The following is an 18,536-nucleotide window of genomic DNA, read 5'->3' as shown; positions in this document are numbered from 1 at the left end:
AAAAAAAAAAAAAACCAGTATGGTACTAGTATAAGGACAGACATAAAGACCAATGGAATAGAATTGAGAGTCCAGAAATAAAACCAACCATGCATGACCAACTGATATTCAACAAGGATGCGAAAGCCACTCCACAGGGGGAAACAATCTCCTCAACAAATGGTGCGGGGACAACGTTCCGATCACATGCAGAAGAATGAAGTTAGGCCCTACCTCATCCCCCACACACAAATTAACTCACAATGGGTCAACTATCTAAATATAAGAACTAAAGCTGTAGAACTAGTACAGGGAAACATAGGGGTAAATCTTCATGACCTCAGATTTGGCAATGGAGTCTGAGATTTGACACCAAAAGTGTAACGGAAGAAGAAAAGTAGATAACTTGAGCTTCATAAAAATTAAAAACTGCTGTGTATCAAAGAACATTATCAGAATGTGATAAAAACCCAAAGGATGGCAGAAAACATTTGCAGATCACACATCCAGTAAGAGTTTAATACCCAGAATATATTAAAAACTCTTACAACTTCACAATTAAAAAAATAAATATTAAAAAAATGGGTGAAAGATGTATACAGCCATTTCTCCAAAGAAGACACATAAATGGCCAACAGCAGGTGAGATGTTCAACACCACTGTCATTAAGGAAATGCAAATCAAAACCTCAATGTGATACCACTTCACACCCACTTCGATGGCTACCACAGAAAAACAGGAAATAACAAGCGCTGTTGAGGACGGGGAGAAATAGGAACTCTCCTACATCGCTGGTGGGAATATGTAGAGAAGAGTTTGACAGGTCCTCAGAAAAGTTAAACACAGAATTACCACATGACCCAGCAATTCCACTCCCAGGCATACACTCCACAGAACTGGAGACTGGAACGCAAACATGTGCACATCCATGCACGTCCACAGCAGCATGAGTCACGGCAGCGAGTAGGCGGAAACAGCCCAGACGTCTACAAACAGATGAGTGTAAACAAACTGTGGCACAGTGGATCTTCAATATTCGTGCGTCCCCTGTTTCTGTATTCAGCTACTCACTAAAATTACCTATAGACCCAAAATCAGTCCTCGTCGCTTTCACGCCCACTTGCAGACAGGCACCGAGTGGTGAGAAAGGAGCTGGCTGCAGGCTCACCCCCGGCTGCCGTGAAACAAGCTGCACTCGGCCTTCCTGTGCGGTTCTCACACTGAACAAGTGGCCTTCTCACCATGTGCGTAGTGCCATTTTTACCAAACTTCTGTGCTTCTGCCATCTGAAATGGCCCCAAGCACAGTGCTGAAGTGCCGCCTACGGTTCCCAAGCCCAGGAGGGCTGTGAAGTGCCTTACAGAGAAAAGATGTCTGTTGGACGAGCTTGGTTCAGGCATGAATGATGGCGCTTGGGCTGTGAGTTCAATGTTAATGAATCAACAGTGTATAGTAAATAAAGAGGCTTCAAACAGAAGCACTCAGGAAACAAGGTTATGTATCCATCAGTCGACAAAACTGTGACCAGAGGCTCGCAGGAATTTAACCCTTTAGGCCCCCTGTAGCAACCGTTCAGTTTTCACTCACTCTGTTCCTGGTGACCTTGCAGAGCATAACTATTTCGAGGATCGACTGTATATACGTGTGCATCTCCATACAGTGGAATATTTCATTCAGCCATAAAAAGGAATGAAGTGCTGGCACATGCTACAACTTGAATGAACCTTAAAAACACTACGCTAAGTGAAAGACGCCACACACAAAAAGACACATGTTGTATGCTTTGTTTTGTATGAAATATCCAGAATAGGCAAATCCACAGTCGGAAAGCAGATTAGAGGCTCCCAGAAGATGAGGGTTGGGGGAACGGGGAGACAAAAAATTTGAAACTAGAGAGGCAGTGGCTGCATAACATTATGAATGCATTAAATGCCACTGAACTGTACACTGTAAAACGCTTAACTGCACGTTACGTGAATTTCATCTCAATAAAAATTTTATGTTACAATTGTGGCATCATAGAAAGATATTTGGCGTTTGTCCTCAGTTCCCGGTCTTGGAATTTCCTGAGTGACGGGGTGACAGGAGCATCTTTTGTTCTAACGAGGAGGCTCTTGGTGGGTCCCTAGATGGTTTCAGGATGGGGCTGGTCCCCAGAAAGACCAAGTCTTGATTAGAAGCTCAGCCCCACTCCCGACCTCCAAGCGCCGGGGACGGGGAGGGCTGGAGATTGAGTCAGTCAGCAGTGGCCAATGACTGACTCATGCCTGCACAACGAAGCCTCCATAAGACCCCTAAACACGGGGTTCGGAGACCTCAGGCAGGGCAGGTGAGCGCGGAGGTGCCAAGAGGGTGGTGCGTGGAAGGAGAGGCCCCAGAATCCCACCCTTGCCCACACCGGGCCCCCTGCCTCTCTCCCACCTGGCTGTTCCTGAATTACATCCCATACACGAAACCGGAAACAGGGAGTAAAATGCTGATCGGAGTTTTGTGAGCTGTTCTAGCAAATTCTGGAACCTGAGGGGGTTGTGGGAACCCCCGATGGACAGCTGATCCGTCAGAAGTACAGGAGGCGCAGCACAGACCTGTGGCTGTCGTCTGAACTGGGGACAGCCCTGTGGGGCTGACCTCTGACCTGCAGGTCTGCGCTAATTCGAGTGGCTAGTGTCAGAAGCGAACCGACCTGCAGGTCTGCGCTAATTCGAGTGGCTAGTGTCAGAAGCGAACCGAACTGCTGGACACTCCAATGGTCCCTGGAGAATCAGAGCCGGAGGAGAGGTGCTGGGAAGGATACTGTGCATTTGGAGTCAGAAGCACGTGAGTAAAAACCACTCAACGGACGTCCCTGGTGGCGCAGTGGCTAAGACTCCACACTCCCAACGCAGGGGGCCCGGGTTCCACCCCTGGTCAGGGAACTAGGTCCCACATGCCGCAGCTAAGAGCCCGCGTGCGGCAACTAAAGATCCCACATGCCACAACTAAGACCCAGCGCAGCCACATAAATAAATATTTTTAAAGTATTAAAAAAAAGAAGACACACGGAGATTACTTTTATTAAGTCAGACAGACCCACCCCCCACACCGTTTCTTTTTTTCGCTTGGGGGAAAGGAGGGCTTTATCTGTAAAAGAACATCCTGCCAACAGGTCAAACGGAACGTGGCCTCAGATAAGTTTTAGCGCCAAACACCACATAACACAGAATTTCACAGCCAGTGCCACTGAGGCTAGAACACCTCACGCTCCCACGAGAAAACATCCCGCGTCTGAGAAAGCGTCCTTTCTGCTCTGGGTGCAGATCCACCCCACTGTCCGGGGAGGCCACACGTCACCCTGGGGCCTGAAGGCCTCGGAAGCCGCCTGCTCCACTCACCGCGCTCACCCAGGCGGACCCGGCAGTGAGAGCAACGACACACGCGGCTGAGGCCCTTACTCTGCGCTGGGTACCGGGCCACACGCTCTACCTTCCATCACTCCGAATCTTCCCAGCAGCCGGAGAGGCAGACACAATTAGGAACCCACCTCGTGGACAGGGAAACTGGGGCCAAGGGAAGTGGGCTGACCACAGCTGCTCCGCCTCTTCTTAGCAGGACGAAGATCTGCCCACCTCACTGACAGCTGAACGGTAAGGCAGGGCTGAAACCCAACAGCAGCCCTGGCCTGTGGCAGGGGGGAAAAGTCACCAGCAGACGCTCTCACGATGTCCCTGGTTCACACGCATCCCACGCCTGCAGAAGCTGCTTTTGCCATGAACCGGCACTCACTTTTCCACACACGTCCCTCAACAGGGACCCACATTTAGACAACATCTGTACGACGTGATACATGAAACAATACTGTCCCTGTCACCCAGAAGCAAGTAAACTACAGAATTCACGAGGAGCTGTCATCCCGGGTCACGCCTGCCTCGGGTATTGAAGCAATGGGTGCGCGTGTGTGAACACACGCTCTGCTGGTCCAAACCCCAGCTCCGCCAATCACGGTGCAGCCCTGCCCACACGACTGGGCATCCAGGCGCCCCTTCATCCAGATTGGGGAGGTCACCGTCCTCCCGGGCCTGTCCAGGTACTAAGTAATAAGCACCGCCCAGCAGAGCGCCTGGCACAGCACACGCACCGCACAGGACCTGTGACAGGACCCGCACCCCTTCCCGTGACGGGCCTTGCAGCGCAGGGCTGCCCGCTACAGCCCTGAGGGCAACGCCCCCACCAGGAACAGAGGATTCTGGTAACAGGACGCAGGGCACAGGAGAGCACCCAGCAGTTATTCTAAGAAAGGGCTCGCAGGGCCACACCAGACCCAGCGCCCAACCCTGCAGATACCAACGCACCCATGGCTCAGCGCTCCCTCCCAATGGACTCACTTGTCTCCCCAACCACCCAGAGGGGCTACAATCAGCATCCCGTTTGCACAGCCTCCCCACGGCGGGCCCCGAGACTCACCCCAGCACTGGCCCCCCGCCCCACGTGGAGGCTCCCTTCTCCACGCTCCTGGAGCAGCAGGAGGCTTCCCTGAGCATGGTCCCTAAGCTGCAGGGCGCCAGCCCCCTCGGGGTGCAGTATCCATCCCCCACCCGTGCGGACAGGCTGGGCTCTCCTCTCAACAGTGGCCAGTCACCGGGACTCTCAGGCCTCGATGCCCAGAGAGCCTTGGGATGACCCGCAGGCCCCGCCACCAAATCCTGCTGAGCCGCACCCGCTGAGATGTCCCTTGGTGCCCAGGGGACTGCGGTGCCCACCTGAGCTCCACCCCAGAGGCCTCTGACGCCACGGGTTCTCAGAACAAGGGGCTCGTTAAGTGAGTGGTGGCACCCTCGGGCCCCCCAGGGGGATGTCCTTCCTGAAAGATGGCAGAGCCGCCCACAGCCAGTCTAGCTGGACTTGTGGAGGAGCACCAGCCCACCAGCCACCTTGGAGCCAGCGAAGGTCACCGCTGGCCGCTTGGTGGCACCTGTGAGGGTCAGCAGAGGCACGCTGCCAGGGAGGCGACTGTTAAATGTTGGTTACTGGGCTTAAAAAAAAAAAAAAAAAAAAAAAAGCTATGGTCTGAATGTGTCCCCCGCCAATTACTACGCTGACTTCCACCCCCCACGTGATGGTGCTGGGAGGGGCTTAAGTCACAAGAATGGAGCCCTCGGGAATGGGATTAACACTTCCAGAAAGAGCCCCTAGGCCCCTCGCTGCTTCCACCCTGTGAGGGCACAGCGAGAAGCCTGTGACCCAGAGGACGGAGGACAGCCCTCACCCAACCACACCGGCACCCGATCCCAGACTTCCAGCCATCAGGACGCTGAGCAAACAATTTCTGTTATGTACGAGCCGTCCAGTCTGTAGTATTTTGTTACAACAGCCTGAACGGTCTATGACTATTTCTATTTTTTTCATTGTAAATGTTTAGAAAATACGTACGGAGAGAAATAATACACAACCCCGCCGTGATCCTGCCACCCAGATTACCTTTGTTCACATCTTTCATGTATATAATTCCTATTTTCTATAAATGACACACATATAACTTGCTTCCCTCATTCAACAACATTAAAAGCTCTTTCCCCCAAGGTCGTCAAAGACTCTGTTCAGAAGATGCACATAAGTGCATCCAACCAACAGCCCGTTGTCAGACGTCTAATAACTTCCAGACCTTTGCCCCTCCTCCCGCGAGGTGACAGCCCCTCTAGGACGGGCCACAGACTCCAGCCCCGCCCCAGCACGTGGTGGCTGAGCCGGGGACCCCGCCACTTTCAGAACGACTTATGGCGAGGCGCCCCAGTGCTCCCCCACCTGCCGCCGCAACGTGCCCAGCTCCCCAGCCCCGCCTCCACGGGAGGGATGCGCGTGACACTCCGCCCGCGGGCGCCCAACACGCGGTCTCTGCTACACGTGCCAACGTCCGCCCTGCCACCCGGCGCTGCCGGTCCCACTGGCTCCCGTGTGAGCTGTGCACCTTCCTTACCATGCCCCGGGCTCCTACCTTGTTCTTGAAGTACACCTCGATGGGCATGATGAAGCCAGCGTAACCCGACTCCTCCACCTTGTAGGGGGGCTCCTTGCACACTGAAAAGAAAGGGAAAACCACTGTCAGCTCTAGGAGGCCGGCTCCCCCAGCTTGGGAAACCCCAGGCCCCATTCCATGTCAAAGGGGTCAAGAGGAAGAGAAGGAGCGGAGCAAGAGAAAGGTGACCCCACGGCACCAGGGTGGGAGAGCGCTGGGGAAGGGGCATGAGACCAGCTACGGCAGTGCAGCCAGCACCAGCCACAGGCCACACGGCTTCAATCAACTCAGGGCAGCACAGCAGTGTGGCTCAGCGAGGCGCCGGGCCAGGGGGCCCCCGGTCTCCCAGCAGGGCAGGCACTCTGCTGTGCCCTCCTCCTGCCATCGCCCACTCAAACATGGACACTGAGGCCCCGCTTGGGGCCAGGGACACGGACGCCAGGAGATGGAGATGGAGATGGAGACGGCCCGGTCCCAGCGGGGGCTCGCCTGGGTTCCACCTCAGCGCCTAACCAAAGCATTCCCAGGTGACGAGTGATGAGAGAGGGGGAGAGGGGGAGAGGCGGGGAGGGAGGGAGGGAGGGAGGGGGAGAAAGAAACTAAGAACAGTAAAACAGAGGTAAAACAGCCTTCCGCAGTCTCACACTCCAGGATGAACTGTCAATGTTTTGACAGGTATGCTGTCATTATGCAAGTAACGTGACAATATTGTTCTCCCGCATGTAAGAAAAAAAAATCAGAACAGTACAGATCAAATCCCCCTTGTCCTCCACCCCTCCCTCTCCCGAGGCAACCACCACCGGGAGATAGGAAAATATCCTGCCAACGATTAAAACCTTTACACATGTATGTCTGTACTGTAATTCTTAAGGGGGCCAGAAATTGCCAGAAGACAGTACATTGGAACATAATGAAACATGACTTTTTAAAAATTAAAACCTTGTAAGATTTTTCTTAAAAAAAATCATTTAAAATATCGTATACCTCAAACATCTCACGTGTCTCATCTATCTGCGCAAACAAAACTGGTGAGGGGGTGGGTTTAGAGTAACTGGGGTCCCTCAAGGCCAGGGCTGGCTGGACAGCCTTGCAAAGGACCCGCTCTGCAAACCACACAGGCGGGGCTCCAGGGAGCTGTGCGGACTGGGGTGAGCCGGTCCCCAGGGCTCCCCCTGCCCCTGAGCCAGCCACCTGCCCTCCAAGCCCAGCTCCCGCTCCCCCCACACCCCCCAGGAGGGCTCAGCCTGTGCTTCAGGCTCCAGTCCCCACAGCCCGGGGCTCAAGGCTTGCTCAGCTGGACGGACTTCCCTGCCAGGGGCGAGGGGGCCGTCCCGACCCGGCCGTGGGACCCACCGCCCCCCCAGCACAGCCTCCCGGGGGGCAGCAGTAGCCCGGCTGCCTTGGCTGAGCGCCCTGAGCACTGTCACCTGACCCTGGGGCCTGCACGGAGTCATTACTGCTACCAAACGCTGCACTCGCTCATCTGTGCATTCACTCCACCACCATCCGCATCTGACAGTGTCAGGTGCCCGGCTGACGCCAGAGGCCAAGGAGACACCTCTGGTCCCCAGGAGTAAGCTCAGTCACCTTCAGTCCGATGGTGAGCCCACCTGGAAGTAAGGAGCGCCCCTGCCTGCAGGCTGGGTCAACAGGCGGTGGCCCAGGTAGCCTGGGGATACTGTGGGGTTGACGTCAACCCCAAATCCCTCTTCTAGCCGGCTCCTATTCTCCTGCTCCTCGGAGAGCCTCCTGGCGGTGCTGGCTGGGCATGCCAGAGGCAGCCCGCCCCAAGACACCTCCTCATTCCCTGTGAAATCCGCAGCTCCCGGCGTCCTACAGGTCAGGACCCCAGCTGTCCACCGCTCCCCCGAGGCCCCGAGGCCGCCTCAGCTCCTCCTGCTCCGACGGCTCGCCTGTCACCAAGCGCTGTGAAGGCCACCTCCAAACGTCTCTGGGCTGCACCCCGCTGCCCGGCGCCCTGAGCCTCCGCTCCAGCCCCTCACCAGCCGGCCTGCCTCAGGCTTGCTCCCAGGCATCTTCTGCAGGGGCCGCTGGAAGGAGCCCTCTGAATCACACATGTGTGTCCCCTGATGGCTCCCCACTGCCCTCAGGGCCAACTTCCAGCTGCTCCAGGGGGCCTGCACAGTGCTCCATCCCCTTCAGGCTCATCTCTCGCCAGCCCTGCCACGCCGCCCCTCTCAGATCACAGACCACTTCCTCCGGGACCCCTTCACTGAGCAGCGGCCCCCGTCCCCCATCAAGTTGCAGGCTGTGGCTCCCTGCTCCAGCCCCGAGCGTCCTGTATCACTTGGTCTCAGGACTCTTTGCGCTTACTGTCTCCACCTTCCTCGATCCTACACGCGCTCCTGTTCACTCAGTGTGACATCCCCAGGGCCAGCACAACAGCCAGACCTTTTGGAAACATTCACTACGTATCTGTCAAATACTGCTGAGCGGGCCACATGTCACACCTCTGTCAGGTCACCTACTGAAGTGAGAGGCCTGTCCAGGGACAGGAAGAAATCTGGGCAGGGAGGCCCGGTCATGGCCCGCCTCTTCCCGAGTCTCTCGATCCTGTTTGAGCAGACTGACGGGGTGTTTCTCCAGCTGCATGAGCCCTGCCCGCCTAGTGCCCAAGCCCCCCCACCGCGGGCGTCCCGCAGTCCGCCTCACGTGCCCCGGCCTCGCACAGGGCCGGGCACCTGCGTGCTTGCTGAATTAACCTGCATCCAGGAAGGAAAGAGGAAGCAGAGAGGAAGGGTGGCCTGTTCTCGCTGCACAACCCCCCAGCAGAGGAGGGAGGGACCGGGGACCTGCCTGCACCTTCCACCCCAATGTCCATCTCCCTTTGCCCACCACCAGTCTGAATCCCCTCAGCCATGAAGGCCCGAGTCAGGGGCCCCTCCCGCAGGGACAGCCCTGGCTTCCCTGGGCCTCTGACCCCCAGGTCACTTACTTCCACTGAGGGCGCTTATCTTTACACATACGCGTGCCACCTCTGATCTTCATCTCTCTACCAGACAACAAACCCCTGCAGGGAAAGGACCCTGCTGTGCATTTCTCAATCTCTCTCCAAAGGCCTCTCGGAGGACAGACACTCCCAGGCTGAAAACCACCTTATCCGTTCAGAGACGGGGCACAGGGGCCAGAGTACAGGCTTCCAGACATGGGAGACCAAGCAGTCACCACCGGCCTGCCTGCCGTCCCACCTGAGGGCCCATGGCAAGCAAAGTGAGGCCAGTAGGAAACCAAATAATGCCGGGAGAGTAATGGGGAGGGAGGCGATGTGAGCAGTCAAGAAGTTTCTGGAAGGCAGAAAGTGGGTGAGAGCATGCCGGGCAAGGAAACAGGAAGAGGAAGCTACAGCCGGGGACATGGCACGGGCGCTGCAGGGGGGACCTGAGCCCCAGGAGGCCTGGGCTGGGGTGTCCACAGGCGCAGCGGAGGGCGGGGAGGGGGAGCGGGGTGGCTAGGGGTTTTTCTTGGGGTGATGAAAACGTTCTGGAATGAGAGAGGTGATGGTTGAGCCACCGTATGAACACACTAGACACGTGGATCATACACATTACGGGTGAATTTTATCATGTGTGACTCACACCTCAGTAAAGCAGTTATTAAAAAAAAAAAAAAAAAAAAAAAAGCCAAACAGCAGCTGTGATTGGAACAGCGGCCCTGGGGATCCCTCCTGCAACCTTCTCCCACCCCACCCCCCGAGGCCGGCCCTTCTCAGTCAGGAAACTGGGGGGACCCACGTCCCTAACCAGAAGCCGCTGGTAAAGCGAACCCATCCTGCCCTAAACAGAGCACTCAGTAAGAGTTCCCACTTGGAGGAAAGAGGCCAAAGAAACAGGAATACTTTGGGGACCACAAGAGAACTTGGGAAAAGGAAAACAAAACCCAAAACCTAGAGTCAATGCCCTCAGATGCAAGACTTGCTCAACAAATGAAAACAAAATACTTTAAAAAAGGAAAATTAGAGGGTAAGAAAGGGCTCTTAGACCTTAGTACAAATATAGTACTTATAATTTTTTAATTCAACAGAAAGACCAGAAAAGAAGATCGATGGGATCTCCCGGAATGTAGAGCAAAAAAGCATTTTTTTAAAGGGTGAAAGGTGCAAAAACCAACTCAGCAGATTAAACAAATGTCAACAGCAGCTAATATTCATAAAGCACCTACTGTATGCCAGGCAGTATTCTCAGCACTTTATACATTTAACTAATTTAATCCTCCCAACAACACTGTGAGGCAGATGCAGTTGTTCCCATTTTACAGATGAAAAGACTTAAACATAGGTAAGTTATATAATAAGCATCCTAGAATGCGAAAAAAGAAATTAAATAGGTGGAAAGAAATTGTCAAAGAAACAGAAGCTAAAATGAAGGACACCGGGACTTCCCTGGCGGCCCAGTGGCTAAGACTCCACGCTCCCAATGCAGGAGGCCAAGTTCAATCCCTGGTCAGGGAACTAGATCCCACATGCCACAGCTAAAAGAGCCCACATGCGGCAACAAATACCCCTCGCACAGCAACGAAGATCCAGCATGCCGCAACTAAGACCCAGCACAGCCAAATAAATAAACAAATATTTTTTAAAATAATAATAATAAATAAAATAAAATGAAGGACACCAAATGTCCAACATGATGAACAAACACACAACCAAAAAAGACCCCAGAAACAATGTCATAAAAACCATCTTAAGTCCTTCTAAAGACAAAACTAAAAACTAAAAAACAGGTCATCTGCAACAGAACAAGAACCCAATAGTATCAGACTTCTCAGAAAACAACGAAGCAACACTTTCAAAGATCTAAGTGATAGCAATTCTCCAACTAGAACGTTACACCCAACTAGACTACCATTCAAGTGTGGGAACAGTAAAAGGGCACTTCAAATACACTAGGAGTCAAGGAGTTTATTCCCCACATACCCTTCTTTGGAAATTGCTTCAGTAATTAATCTCCTGGGAAACTTCTTGAGAAATTACTCCAGTAAAACAGGAAAACAAACTAAAACATAAGGGTATTAGGTAAATCCCCCCAGGAGAAAAGTAAAGGAAAGTCCCAGCCTGATGGCTAAAGAGGAGCCAGTTCTGATTAGAGGAGGAAGAGACCAGAATGAAAAATCTCGAAGGGGAAAAAACTCCACTGAATAAATGAAATGATGGGGAGGATGGAAAAAAGGCAAAGCACCTTTGATGAAAAAGACCCAATGCAAGGATGGGAAGAGAAGCAAAGGGCCAAATATGAAGCGAAGTAAACAGGGCCGAATTTGAACCAAGGATGATAAGAAGAGCCCATCTGACCTTGACATGACCTTGAGCGTTCTCCTTGGAGTGGCCCAGAGTTCAGAGAGGACCCCGACCAGCCCGACAATGGAGAGAGTCACTATGGTCAGTGCCCTTTGCCAGCCACCAACTTCTAGACTTACTCTCTAATCCTGGAACGGAGCAGCCTTAACAAAGTCAAGTGCAGCTCCCAGAAGGAGAGGCATAAGGTTCAAGGAAGACAGGGTGTTCCTGCCCTTCTCTTCCTAAACGGAAAGTCAGGAGACCTTGGCCAAAGTTGACAGCATTGAAGAATCCATTCGTTCTCTCAACGAATACTTAGTAACCACCTAAGTATTACTTAGGATACAGCAGCAAACTATATGGCAGGACACAAACCCTTCACTTGTCGGGGATGAAAGGTGGAGAAGCTGAGGAGAAAGTCTAACCCTTCACACTAGTAAGTTAATAAACAAATTTTAATGTGAAAAATCTAGAGATAAAAAGCAAATTTGCTTCTACTGCTTTAAGGTGTTAAGGAAGGACACGACCCAGAAAGGCCTAGAAATGTTGCCCCTGGGGCGATACCACCGCTGATGAGTTTGGAGGTGGGAACATCCCACCTGGCACATCTCTGCTGGGTCTGTTACGGGTACATATTTCGGTGTAAAAGATACATTTCAAGTACATAAAGTATAATTTCAGAGGCTGGAGCCCTATAAGAAATTCAATGGCTTCTTCACCTGATCCGTTTTTCACTGACCACTAAGCAAATGGCGAGTGAGCATTTACCATTCTATACACGTGACACAGCTGCCCTCTGTGTACAGGCTGCACAGACTTTGCAAACATGCACGATTCAGCTACTGAAACTCTGCCTGCAAAATGACACTTCAAAAGAGTGTGCTTCACTCAAAACCCATTTTTCAGACATCGGGAGCTCAGAGAAGGTGCCACTTCCTCGTGACTACAAATAGGTGACTGGGCCTCTCGGGACCTCAGTTTCCCCATCTAGATATGGGAGGGGATCCTGGGGGGCTCCCCGCGTCGCACAGCACAGAGCGAGGGCAGGACAAACGTAGGCCGCTCTGAGTGTTACCGCTCTAGCGGCTGCTTGGTTAAGGACCGGAGGAGAGGAAGATGAAACAAGCAGCTGAAAGGTAGATGGGAGTCACCATCTGGGGCCCCTCCCGGAGAGAAAGGGAGAGACGGGAGAGGGCGGAGGTGAAGGAACTGCAGTGGCAGCTGTCTGGGAAAGCAGGCACCTGGGCCAGGAGGGGGCAGCCCGGCTTCCGCTCAGCGTCCGGGCACAGCAACCACGGGCTCCCCCAGAATGAACAGACGTGACCAAGAGCCAATAAAAACAGGCATATCCAGCCCACAGCGCATAGACCCTTGCTTTAAAGCACAGGCAGCTTACCTGGCCCCCTGAGCTTGCTTCCCCATCTGTAAAAGAGGGTCGCGAGGTGAACGAAAAGAGCTTGTGAGCAGGACATGCCTGATAAGTGGCATGTATTATTATTATTATTATTAGCAGGTGCTTTACAGATACCTGCTGTTGCCAGGAACAAGATGGGCTCTCTCCAAGAGGCTCAGAGACGGAAAAAGGGAGAAAAGCTGAAGACTCAGGCAAGGAGAAACGAAGGAAAAGGAACAGCAAAAAGCTGATGGAAGAATCCAGAAGAAAAAGAATCTCGAGCTGCTTTCCCTTCTGAACCAGGAGTTTCTACTCCTGTAACACACATCACTTCCCCACTGGACAGTAAGACACTTGCCGGCCCAGGCCCCCAGCGGGCCCCGGGACGGGCTCCTGCTTCCACCCGAGGCTCCATGCTATCACAGTGTGACCCCCGGCCCCCTGGCCCACGTACTGCAGGTAGAGGGGGCAGCAGCCAGCAACGGCTTGCCCAGCCCTGAAGCCCTTTCCGAGCACAGAGTCATTTGTTCCTTTATCAACGCATCCATTCAAGAACTGTTTACAAGAGGCCCTGTGACGGGCCGGGCTTCACATGGGCACCGAATGGTAAAAACAGGAGATAGGGCCCGCCCCCACAGAGCTCCCAAGATCGCCTCCAACTTCGCTCCAAATTCCCCAGGAAGTGGTCTCTGATCGGGTGCCCCGGGTGAGTTCCCGGCTCTCCGCCCCGTCAGACGGCCGGGCCGCATGTCACCCTGTACTTCGCAGATGGCCGGGCGCTCTGAGGGGTGAAGCCAGGGAGGAGGCAGTGGTGGAAGGCAAGCCTTTTCTGCTTTTGCCCCACATACCACGGGCTCTCTAAAGGGCATCTCTCCTCCAACGTGGGCCCGGTAAGCAGCTTCCTGCTTACTCACCAGGGGGTGTAAGTCGCCCTTCCCACCCTCAACCACAGGGCTACATTCTCTGGAAGCTTCTCAGAGCCTGAGTCTAAGTGATGACACAAGATGCTGTCACCACCTCCGCTGGGTTTTCCCTACAGCCAAGTCCGCGGCCGAGGGAGAAGCATAAGGGATGGTGGAGGCCCTCTATGGCTGCGGGGCGTAGGCCACCTGCTCCCCAGGGAGAGGGCAGGCAGCCAGGGCGGGGACACTCACCACGCTTGGGCTTGGGGAAGCTGTCGTGCAGCCGGAAGACCACCTTCTCCACGAAGTGCTGGATCTCACACTGCTCAGGGCCGCGGACAAACACCATCCAGTCATGCGTGAACCCCTCCGTGGTGGGCTTCTTGCGTAGTTGGGCACGATGTCCCAGCTCTAACTTGACCTGGACGGTGCACTGGAGGGAGAGAGAGGCAGGCACAGGGTCAACGCAAAGCCCAGGGCAGGGTACTGCAGGCCGTCCCCTCGCCCCTGCCCCCTGTGGCCTACAGAGCTCGTAAATGAAGGGGCTCCGGGCAGGGGCGGCGCCAGTTACAGGAGCAGGAAGCGCCTGCACGTGCTCACGTGGACCGGGCCTGTAACGGCTGTACGTGCCTTCTCTCCCCGGAAGCCCACTGGGGACCCGGCGTCTCCTCCCCACCCTGCCCCAGGGCCTTGGCACCTGTGGTCCCCTCTGCCTGGGATGCTCTCCCCCAGGCCTCCCCATGGCTGGCTCCATCCTGTCACCGGGGTCTCGGCTTGACTGTCCCTCCTCAGAGAAGCCCTCCCTGACCACCCAAGCTTAAAACACCCACCACCACCCCATGGCTATTTATGACACTGTCTTCTCAGCAGTCTCCATGATCAGACATCATCTTGCTAGCAGTTTGCCTGCTCTCCTCTTGCGCTGGCTCACTGCAAGTGGCTCCCTGCCCGGAGTAGCAACCCTCACCAAGATCTCCTGGAAAACAACAGTGTAACCCGTGGTGCCACTGCAGTCGCCCCTCAGTGCCCAGGCGGGATTGCTTCCAGGACCCGAGGATACCAAAATCCATGGACACTCAAGTCCCTTAGGTAAAAAGGCTTAGCACTTACATGTAACCTACGGATATCCTCCTGCATACTTTAAATCATCTCTAGGTTACTTATAATACCTCGTACAATGTAAATGCTAGGTAAATAGCTGTAACTACATGTAAATACTATGTAAAGAGTCGCTGGGGCACAGCAAATCCAAGGGTTGCTTACTGGCATTTTTGCGAATCGTTTTCCCGAATATTTTCGATCCACAACTGACTGAATGTGTGGATGGAGAACCCACGGATCCGGAGGACAGACTGTACCTCGTTCTACGAATGAGGCAACCAAGGCTCCAAGAGTGAGCTGTTGAGTGGCACACACGGGGCGGCTGAGTTGTAGGGAGATTCAGGCCCAGGTGTGTGTGTGTCACGCAAAGGCCACTTCCTTGGCCAGTGTGCCATCCTGCCATCCTTGATTAAAGCATTTTCATTCTCCGTCATCCCACAGAGTGCCTCCTGGAAAACAGAGACCCCTGGGGTCACCTGAGTCACCTGCACAAACGCTGGCTTTGTTTTGAAAGAACAGAGGTTCACAGTGAGAATGGGGGGCAAGTGTGAAGCCAGTTGGGGACAGGTGCAGGTGGGCCCGCGGCCTCGGCAGCCAGGCTGCCCTCCTCACACACGTGTTGGCCATTCGCCTGAGACAGGAAGCAGCTCGTGCCGGACCCCGCCACACACACACACACACACACACACGCACACACACACACACACACACACACACAGCAAGCAGCCCCCCCCCCGCACCCCCCCCCCCCACACACACAGAGCAAGCAGCCCCGACCCTTCGCAGAACTTGCACCAGCGAGGCCAGCTGAAACCGCCGACAGGGACCCACTGTACACATCCACTCTGGCTTGTTAAAACCTTCTCTGGACTTCACAGAGATACAGCCTAATACCTAGTATCAAAATCAAGAACGTTACAAAGAAAGCAGAGGCCAAGTGGACACTTGCTCCTAAGTATTGAGATAACCAGGGACAAGAGGGCCAGTGGCCTGGATCACACGCATCCAGAAGGAAACTCCCCTGTCGGGTTCACCAGCCCAGGCCCAGACCAGAAACCTCCCTCTGCACTCTCTTTCTCACCACCGGACCCCAGGCACCCCTGGGGCCACAGTCCCTCCAGGACCTGCCTATTCTCTGGCTTCCAAAACCCCGTTCAGACCCACCACCGGCGTACTCCCCACCCCTCCACCCCTCGCTGCGCGGTCACTGCCAGGTAACCAGGGCCCGCCGCTCTCGGTCAGAATCGAGTCCACAGGCCTCGCCATACCTCCCATCTCTCACCTGTGCTCCCTCGAGTCTGGGAGTCCCTCCTCATTTACCATGCTTTCACCCAAGATTGGAGAGTATGTCGCAGAGCCGTGCAAGTTTCCCGCACTGCAGTCCCCCGTGCACGCACACACACGTGCTCACACACAAAGAAGCTGCTGCTAAGTTCTGGCCAGGCCTTAGAGGCTGAGAACCGAGGTAGCACAGGAAAACGCACACATCCTGCATCCCAGCTCAGTCAGACACCAGCCATCCCCAAACATACCGGGAACACCCACTCCCATCCACCTCTGCTCCTTCCAGCCCACAGCCGGGGGTGCCCTAACTCACTGCTCTCTGATTGGAATTCCACTTGTCCCTTAAGCCCTGGCTCAAGTGCTGCTTGAGCAGCACTCTCCAGAGCCCCTTCTGATAGATCAGCACTGGAAACCAAGCAGACCCTGGTCTCCACAGCAGTCTGTGTACAACCAACTCCGCTGTGCCGCTTCATCCGGACCCGGCTCCTGACTGTTCACTGCTGTCTGCCCCAGGGCCACATCCCATCTGTCCCTTTTTTTTTTCCCCGGTACGCGGACCTCTCACTGTCGTGGCCTCTCCCGTTGCGGAGCACAGGCTCCAGACGCGCAGGCTCAGCGGCCACGGCTTGCGGGCCCGGCCGCTCCGTGGCATGTGGGATCTTCCTGGACCGGGGCACGAACCCGTGTCCCCTGCATCGGCAGGCGGACCCTCAGCCACTGCGCCACCAGGGAAGTCCCCCATCCGTCCTTTTAACCTCTATCCTGGAATCACGCTGCACAAGGCATCAACACTGGATTAAAACAGAGAGGCTTCCTAGATCAGTGAGTTCTAAGTGGTGTGTTTCAAGAGGGAAGGGCCAAGGTGACAGATAGGGACAGGGTGGTCCTGATGCATGGACTGGCGGGAGGCAGCGGGTACTTAGCGAGACAACTGTAAAAACAGGGCAGAAGCCCCTCCCCTGCCGACCCAGGACGACAGTCCCCGTGGGGCTGCGTGGGAAAAGAGCAGAGACCCCAGGGACCGGTCCACTGGGGGGAGGGGTGGGGATCAGGATGGAGCATTCAGATTCCACACTAGAGAAATGACAGCCAACCGTACGCAGATGACAGATTGGAGGAAACAGCATCTAAGTGATAAAGCACCCCAGCAACTGTGTACAGTCTTGGCTGAAGGCAAAAAAGGACAGACAGACCAACAACAACAAGCCCGCTGGGAGGCAACCAGAGGCAGTGGCTGGAAAAGGAGCCTGAAACAGGAGAACTGGGAGGACCCAAGGGCGGATGCAGAAGGAGAGACAGGCGACCTGGGCAGCTGGGTGGCTGTGATGATGCCCATGGAGGCTGGGTGGGTGGAGCGGGGGTGGGGGGACGGGGACTTTGGGGGGAAATACTCCCCTGACAGCTGGAGAAAAGGCCTGGACGTCTGGATAAACAAGTCATGCTCGAATCAACCACAAGCTTCTATCCGCAGAACGCTGCTTATGGACAACGTTCAAGATAAACAAACCCCAACAATATTTACATGATCCCAAATAGGCCATAATCGCCCCATACCCTTACGGGTGTGTAACAAACTCTGCCTTTCTCTCTGACCTGTTTTCACACTGAGGAGTCGGGAGACAATCCCTGGATTATGGGAAACCAGATCCACATAATCACAATGACAACAGGACACTAGTGACCGGCTTCGGGTATCAGTACTTTCGAGATAACTCCTAGGTGACGAGATGCCCCCTCAGATTCTGCCGTTCACCAATCCGGAGACTAACAACCCAGCTCCGACCCCAGCTGCCTTCCCGGCGTTTCTCATCACGCGGGGATCCTACCCAGGGCACATGAGCAAGCCCAGCAGAGCCGTGATTGTGAAAGAAGGGAAGACCACAGTTCCATCCGAGGGGGAAAATGGAAGCGCCAAAAAGACGCTCTAGAGGCCAAAGTAAACAGGAAGGTTCTGAAGCGCGATGGGTAATCTTTGCAGCCGGCGGGCCGTGCCCAAAGCTCCGCCCAGGCGGCATCTCTGCCTCAGGGGCTGGCGCCAGCTCAGCCCCAACACCCCCAGACCCCAGGTGCCAATGACTGCATACACCGGTGCACCCAGGAGAAGTCTCCCCTGAATGCTGGAATCTTCTAAGAAGTAAAGATGGTGGAATATCACAGATTTGGGGACACTATATTAGAAAAGAAACCATTGATTCTGTAGGACACTCAAGCTACACTGAAGCGGAGGCAAGCAAAGCTGAGCCCTGGCCAACTACTCCGACTCGGCGAGTCACGATAATTCCACCTCCGACAATTCCACCTCTGCGGGCTCTGCCCCCTCCTTCCTTACTCCACCTGGACTCCTTCCCCGTCCAGCAGAACTGGAGAACTGAAGCAGATCAGTCAGCTGCTTCTCCAGGAAGGGCGCCTGCTGGAGAGGCTCGCTGCTGGCTGGATTAATAAGCCCGAGCTGGACTTCCCCGGTGGCACAGTGGTTAAGAATCCACCTGCCAATGCAGGGGACACGGGTTCAAGCCCTGGTCCCGGAGGATCCCACGTGCCACGCAGCAACTAAGCCAGCGTGTCACAACTACTGAGCCTGGGCTCTAGAGCCCG

At 54.7% G+C, this 18,536-nt stretch overlaps 1 protein-coding gene across 5 annotated transcripts in view; it reads right to left on the bottom strand.

Moving 5' to 3' along the window:
• MLLT1 (MLLT1 super elongation complex subunit) overlaps positions 1 to 18,536 on the bottom strand; it is a 130,786-nt gene that overhangs the window by 40,573 nt on the left and 71,677 nt on the right. For all 5 annotated transcript variants that reach the window (XM_067033006.1, XM_067033009.1, XM_067033008.1 and 2 more), the window contains 2 exons: positions 13,809 to 13,989; positions 5,948 to 6,030 (listed from right to left, as the gene is read on the bottom strand). In XM_067033006.1, the coding sequence (XP_066889107.1) occupies positions 5,948 to 6,030; positions 13,809 to 13,989 (264 nt within the window). The remainder of the gene's footprint in view (positions 1 to 5,947; positions 6,031 to 13,808; positions 13,990 to 18,536) is intronic.

Source organism: Kogia breviceps, chromosome 4, assembly GCF_026419965.1.
Source record: "Kogia breviceps isolate mKogBre1 chromosome 4, mKogBre1 haplotype 1, whole genome shotgun sequence".
Classification (NCBI taxonomy): domain Eukaryota; kingdom Metazoa; phylum Chordata; class Mammalia; order Artiodactyla; family Physeteridae; genus Kogia; species Kogia breviceps.
Note: the sequence above shows the minus strand (reverse complement) of the source record. Positions and strands in the feature narration are given on the sequence as shown.